General features: G+C 43.2%; 1 protein-coding gene across 1 annotated transcript; it reads right to left on the bottom strand.

The window, feature by feature from the left end:
• Positions 1 to 3,234: 3,234 nt before the first annotated feature.
• Positions 3,235 to 6,781, bottom strand: LOC117854240 (uncharacterized protein At2g39795, mitochondrial). Its single transcript, XM_034736540.2, has 3 exons — positions 6,427 to 6,781; positions 4,982 to 5,319; positions 3,235 to 3,557 (listed from the first exon to the last, which is right to left on the bottom strand). The coding sequence occupies exons 1-3, from the start codon at positions 6,709 to 6,711 to the stop codon at positions 3,398 to 3,400; spliced, it is 783 nt and encodes a 260-aa protein (XP_034592431.1). The 5' UTR covers positions 6,712 to 6,781; the 3' UTR covers positions 3,235 to 3,397.
• Positions 6,782 to 7,336: the final 555 nt, after the last annotated feature.

The following is a 7,336-nucleotide window of genomic DNA, read 5'->3' as shown; positions in this document are numbered from 1 at the left end:
TTCTCGTTGTAATTCCTCCAGTTGTTTCTTGGCTTCATTCAACATTGCAAGTTTATTGGCTGCCTCTCATTGAGCTTGCAACTGTTGGGCAAACCGTTCCTTCTGCCTTCTTACTTCTTCCAATTGCCTCAAGACCAAAGTTAACTTGTCTTCAGAGTCACTTGAGGGCTTGTCTTGTGTGTCTGTTTGCGGTAGGGCTTTGTTGGAGGCGTCTTGTTCGGCTCTTGCTTTGAGAACTTTTCCTCTTAGGTTTTTTTATTCTCCTGTATCTTTCTTCCTTATCCATTTCAATCTGTTGTGTTGGTTCAGACGAAACAAGCTGCCTTTCCTCTGTAGCTTCAGCTTCTGTGGTGGCTCTCTTATTTTTCTGTGGTGGCATTGTGGGCTTCTTGATGGCTTAAAACACGGTGGGCGCCAAATGTTGGCTTCTAACTTTGCTGGGAGACGTAACGAGTCAATCAATAGCGCACTCAATCCTACCAAATTCGGATGACTCTTCCACCAAATAAAACTTAGGCACGTAAAAATTTACATAAGGGTAAGGCCCTCCTTTTATAGTGCCAACATTACACATTTACCCCTGCTCAACCACTATATCTCTGGAATATGCTTTACAAATTGGTCTTGTTAGCATCACGTTTTCTTTGCCGCCCGACAGCCCCGTGATTTGCACTCTCACACGGTTCCACAAATCATGCTCCCACGTTGTTCACATCATGGAGCAACTTGACTTCACTTCCGAGGTCTTACATAGCTTCGATCGCTCCGGCCGACATGCACTTGCTCTGAAGGACTCGGCCATCTTCGAGGTTCCCGTGGTTCTGCGTCAGGAGGCTTGCTCTGCTTCGGGAAGTACGATCTCCCCTCGTTACCTCACCCAGTGATTCTGTATCTTCGGGCGCTTTTATCTTTTCACCTTGCACAAAACAGTCAATCTTGAATGGTGTGGTTATTTCATTAGTGAACAAGCTAGGCTTTTTCCTTGGCTTCGGGAGCGTTCTCAGATTGGCAGCTAAAGGCACCTTTATGCACTGTAAGGTCCACCCGAAGCTAGTGAGTTGGCCCCGAGGTTAAAGGATTTGCGCGAATCTGGGGCAGTATTAGATTCGGACGACCTCGGGGTTGACCGCCTTTTTGGGTGATCCCCAACACCCGGTGACCTGGGACTAAATATGGGGACCTTTACTTCTGGAAAATTAGTCTTGGTTTGATATTGGAGAGATATGACTCTCTCCAAACTGGAACTACTGCTCATATTTCCATTCGTGTCTGTTCATTTTGATCTGTATTGTTTCCATTCGCATCTCGCGTTCCCCACTTATCCATTGGTTCCTTCCTCAGAGTATCAAAAGAAGATGATGAAATAGTTATAGGGAGTAATCTTCACCCTTGCTATGGACAGTGGAATTCGTGGATTAAGTGTTATACTGTAGACTTAAGGTGGGTAATTGAGAGTCGAGACCCCTAACAAGATTTTTGTTATCACGTATATGACCAATAGAGTATCTGGGGAAAACAAATGGGAAGGTGGAAGGTTATTTTGATAAGACACTGGTTTGTTGTACACTTGCACGGGGTTTAATATCTATGTCATCTACGCATTATTGCAAAAGCATTTGGTGAAGTGAACTTTATCATAGAGTTACGTTTCAACCCTACGGATCTTTTTTTTAGTGAAGTGAGTTCTATACAAGCAGGGTTTTTGTTAGTTTCTTTGTACATGTTTTTTATACTATTTTTTTATCTTGCGATACATTTTAAGTAATATAACAATTGATATATGAAAGCTTTTAAATGATTCAGTTACGTTTCACAAAAAGGAAATATTCGGTTATGGTAAAATATTATTTATAATTAAGGTGGATTGCAAATAATATTCGGTTATATAAGAATACATATTTAAAAATCTTATAGGATCATGGTCCCATGGTACGATTCTGCGATTCCGATCCGTTCTTTCATTTTAAGTTTCATTCTCAAACACATGCTGCAAAGTCCAATTTGTCTCGCTCATGTTATGCATACCTTTTTTTTTTGTTGGAATATACACTTTTGTTGATAAGATTATCAAGCGCAGCTGGAAGATGCCAATCGCATGCGATACTTATACGCAACACGATTTAAACTAATATAGTCCGTGCTTAGCCAGTTGACACCCCAGATCATTGAAGACGAAGCCGTAACATCTTAGGAAAATGGAAAGACCAAGCAAGCAGGAGCTTATCTTCACGGTCCAACAACAACACGCCAAGATTAAAATACTAGGCACCACACTCACATGATCCCGGCCGACACGCCGGCGCTTTTGCATTGGCCGGCACGTTTTCTAGATGCTCCTCGCCTCAAGTTTCTATCCCGCGTTCCGTTATCTGGGCCCGTAAGCAAGCGCGGAGTGTAAATCATCAATTGCTTAGGACGGTCAATCGACCGAGACAAATCGACAGGCAGGTTTATTTCGAGGTGTGCCTCATCAGTCATCAGGAGAAGCTCATAATTCTTGTGCAGACGACGGCATGTCGCCTGTCACGGGATATCCACGTTGCTCGAGGCTTGCACGTTTTGTTCTGCCTTCTTCAGTTACAATTGGAGACAATCACGGAACTGGCGAACCTGTTGTGGTCACCTAGCTTAAATTAATTCGTTCCGGTAACCATTAAGCAAACAACCACAAAGTTGCAGGCATGTTTGGTTGATCACAAGCTTTGCTACAACCTACAACTAAGTTTGGCAAAGTGTGCCAAAAGTGCGACGAAGTTATCAAGTACCCAGGCAAAAAAATTGGAACGAGATCCTCTGCCTTTGGGTCAATGGCATGTGGACCCAAATGTGATAGGGTCTGAATGGCAGTGGCTCAAATTTAGACCACCAGGGTTGCCACAATTGTGAACGCCAACCACTAGCGGCCGGACTTGGCTGACTCGTCTTGGACGTGGTAGAACTAGGCACAAACCAAATCTAACTGACATTTCCAATTAGGAGAACTGGCGGTAGGCAACAGATTTGGCTCAAAATACTCTTGACCTTCCGGGAACAAAAAGAAGACTTGCTATCAAGTGACCAAGAAGGCTTATAGACGTCTCAAAAATGTTTTGGGCCCATCTGCAGGGAGACGTTAGCATAGCAGTCAAGCATTGCACTGAAAGAGTTGCGCAATCATTCGGCCTCAGAGAACCTGATAAAGATCACACAGTAAACCATGGTTCAGAAATTAAGGGCTCCTGCACAAAGCATAGCTTAAGGACAGACTACTAGCACCACTTTCCATAACAAATAACCAGGTCAACAAAAAATCTTGGACCAGCAAGGTATATGTTGCCATCAGAGGTATATTTGCACAATTATGATAGGAGTTCCAGGCCTGTTCTCCCAACAAAAGGAAACTAAAGGGCAGAGGCACTCAGTTCCCAATGAACTCCTTCATGTTCTTCAACCAAACCACATACTCCTTCTCATCCTTTTTCATCATGTACTCGTACAGCCAGTCATGCAGTGAGTGTTTGATCCCCCTCGTCTCAAGGTACCTGTGCAAGGCCTTCTGCAAGCTCTCGTCCAAATCCCTGCACAGAAAATAATGCAAACATAATTCACATGTTAGTTTTAGTTTTGCCAGAAACTACAGCCACAACAAACACCCACAAAGTTGCATGATTGCTATATCGACTGAGTCTGATCAAGTTTTCGCCCCATTAGGCATTTAGGGCCTGTTTGGTCTGCTTCCTCAACTACTCATGCTAAACCGCGGCATGCCACAAGGGTGGCAGATGATTCGTTCACCGCACTTGTGGCAAGTTGCGGCACGTATCTTAACACCGATGTTCGGGCGTGAAGAAAACAGCAGCTACAGTGTTGTGGCACGCCGAAAAGTTATGCTCGGCGAGTTCTGGATAATCCAAACACGCCCTTAGATTAAAGTATTCAGCTCCTGACTATTGCACCTTTTCATGTCTGTTCTTCTCAACTGTCATCTGGTGTTTTTGTACTGCAACTAGCAGATACATTCAGTGCACACTTTGCATTTGATTCTAAATTAATTCAAAAGAAAATGTCAAAGTCATGCAGATAGTTACATGAAAGAACCAAAGGCTCGGGCTACATGAGCACATGCAGACATTTCACGACTGTTTCTGTGTTAGTTGCATGACTGTGTCATGCCATGCCATGTAATCATTGTTATGTGCCGAATTGATGCGTTTTGAGACACCTAAATTGCCACATGTCGCTGCAGCTGATTCAGGGACAAAAGAATCGCATCTACTCCCCCCGTTCCAAATTGCAAGTCATTTTGGCTTTTCTAGATACATAGTTTTTACTACGTATCTAGACAATTGTAAGTCATTTTGACTTTTCTAGGTACATAGCTTTTGCTATGAATCTAGATATGCATTATGTCTAGATACGAAGTAAATACTATGTATCTAGAAAAAAGCCAAAATGACTTAGAATTTGGAACGGAGTGAGTATCTACCTACTGTGCAAATTAAACCTGTGCAGAAATATTTTGGCATGCAGAAGTAATTAGCAAAATTGTTGTCATCTTGTGTCTGTTAGATTTAACAAATCTGATATCTTTGCAAAAACTGTCCCTATCAGATTTCCTCCAATTGAACATCCTTATTATTACTTTCATCTAGTTTCTCTGTCACCTTATTGAAAAAACAATACAAGAATAAAACTGAAGAAAAAAAGCAGAAAAAAACAAGAAAATAAAGATAAGTATTAACATCAACAGAAAAAAGGGCACTGGTATATAGCTAATGGGCAGGAACAGCTTCCAGAAGGCAAGGGTACGGTATGTGCACACAGGTAAGCATCTTTAGGACATGACAAAAGCATATATGAAGACTCTGTGGTGACTGTGCAAATGATTTGCTGCTCTGTACCCTTGATGGTATATCATTTTTTCATGATTATAATATGCCCCGAATAAAGCGTTTTCTTATTCCTGAATGAACAGCCAATAGATAAGAAAGGAAGAACTTACGAAAATGGTGGTCCCTCATACGCATGCTCAACATCTAGGTCATCACGGTTCAGCACCCTCATATTTTCAATTGCAAGTTCATCATCATTAAAGTTGCAGTCAAATTCCAGGATTGGCCCTTCTGATTTTTCAACAGTGACAACCATCTGAATTGCTGGCTTGAAAGATTCCTTATCGTTGTCACTCCCGTCATCCACATCCAAGTCTTCCTCTGTATCGAAGTTGGTGTAGACAGCAGATTTAATTGTCTCCCCAGCAAACTCTCTTTTGAGGGTTATGGACTGATCACCAGGATTGTCTATGACCTCAAAAGGGAAGTCATCTGGTAGATCAATGCGCTGTTCAACAAAATAACCAAACAAATGAAACCAAGTGCCATTGCCCAGACACAATAACAAAGTTTACAGCATTAATAATGCTTTAACTACAAAGAAAAGTCAAAGAGTTGCTATATCAGATGAGGGAAAATGACCCAAACATAAGGAACAGATTGCATCGCAAGGCATAAACTATGAGATTACAATCCGTGGTGAACACCTAGATCCTGTAGGTGTTACACCTGACAGATTGATTCATACTGCTCATAGCATAGACTTAGTGTTACATACACTGACTTACACATGACAAATTACTAGGTCCTGAACCTGAAAATAAACAAGTATATTTAAACTGTTTACAAACTTCATTCGGAACTTTCCCATTGGGCTCTAAAGGATTCAGTGAATGTGAACTGATGTATAAAGAACAACACCATCTGTTGTCAATTAAGTTAACTGTCTTTACAACATAGATTAGAATTTGACCATATAATGCTAATCAGGATTCTCAAAACTGGTTCAAACAAATAAAGAGCAGTACCCACTGGTATTCTAGAAACTGACTGGTTTGACACTTTGTCCAAGAATACCACATTTCTATTTTCCCCCTTTGTTTTACCATGACAGTATGACCTTAAGTTTTTGTGTTTGTTTAATATCAAATAATGACCACATAAGGTTTTTCTTTTGGTTCTTTAATCAATGATGGCTGACGATGACCTTCCAAGTTTTGTATGGAAGAAGACAAATATATCTACTGGATGATAGTGTGGCTGCTAATGTACCTCTAGAATAACAGGAATTTCCGTAAATTCTCAGCTAGGTATGCCAGGGCACAGAACTGTAGTGGCAATCCAATTAAGCAATTGCTACTTCATCACGTAAGGAGTGCCATCTGCGTTAATATAGCACCAAGTTCCTTCTGACCTACAATGTATCTGAATCTACATACGGATTCTTAAACCCTTTTTTCAATAGATTCAGCGACTCTGATCCCCTTAACAAAACTAGGACTGTATATTTCCTCAGGTACTCATAAATCATGGTTTTGCAAGGGCTAAACTAATCATACAGACGCAGAATCGAACTACGATAGCAAGGCAAGCAAAATAAAATGAAGAAGTAGACCTTGTCGGCTAAGCTCTCCTCCGACTGGACAACGCACTCGATCTCCGACTCGATGACTCGCCTCAGATTTTCGTCGGCGTCGGCCTTGGAAGAGGACGCCGGAGACTGCGACGCCAGAAAGCGGCGGGCGGCGGCCGCGGGAGACGAGGCGGCAGCGGGGAGACGGCGCGGGAGGGGAACGGGGGCACGCCCCAAGTGGAGGGCGCGGCGCGCTAGGGTGGAGAGAGGAGAGGAGGCGGTGGCGGCGCGGCGGAGGAGCCGGGCGGCGAGGAACGCCGTCGACATGGTTGGTGATTTGTTGGGTTCTCAAGAGGCAAACGGCGGCCGGTTGCGGAGTCTAGGGTTTTGGACGGTGGGGTTTAAGGGCATGGAGGCGAATGGGGAATGGTTTTTCTTGTGGAGAAGGAAAGAAAGAATGCAGCCCATTTGCATGCATGGCCCATGTAGTGTAGCCCAGCCCAGTGATCGGAGTTGCCTTGCCATGTCCTCACCTACCAAGCAATTTGTGCCAACAAACGCGGCTTCCATTTGCGTGCCTATTGCCGAGGGAGAAAGAAGGCGGCAGTTGTGTGATTGTCAACGACCATACTGACTCATAAGGCAAGTGCACCCTGATGGGTGGTAGGGCTGGACGTTGAGCTCGCGCGGCTCGGCTCGATATGGCTTGTTAGCCTAACGGCCCAGCTTGGCTCGCTAATAAAATGAGCAAAAAGGTTAGCTCGACTCTGTTCGTTAGTAGCTTGAGCCAGCTCGTTAGGCTCGCAAGCCGTATCTAAATTACCGTCTCAACATATATGGAATATTACAAAATAGTATTTATAAAATTCTAAACTCTAAAATCCCGTGGAGCATCTTGGTGGGTTCAACTTGACTTTGACAGCTTGTCTCTACTTAAATAGCTCGGCTCCCT

Source organism: Setaria viridis, chromosome 4, assembly GCF_005286985.2.
Source record: "Setaria viridis chromosome 4, Setaria_viridis_v4.0, whole genome shotgun sequence".
NCBI classification, from domain to species: Eukaryota; Viridiplantae; Streptophyta; class Magnoliopsida; order Poales; family Poaceae; genus Setaria; species Setaria viridis.
This window is presented reverse-complemented; position numbering and strand designations above follow the sequence as displayed.

Coding starts and splice junctions, on each gene's coding strand:
- LOC117854240 (XM_034736540.2), bottom strand. CDS start 6,711: ATGTCGACGGCGTTCCTCGCCGCCCGGCTCCTCCGCCGCGCCGCCACC. Junction 5,320..6,426: donor AGGAGAGCTTAGCCGACAAG/GTCTACTTCTTC, acceptor TTTGTTGAACAG/CGCATTGATCTACCAGATGA. Junction 3,558..4,981: donor TATGAGGGACCACCATTTTC/GTAAGTTCTTCC, acceptor TTTTCTGTGCAG/GGATTTGGACGAGAGCTTGC.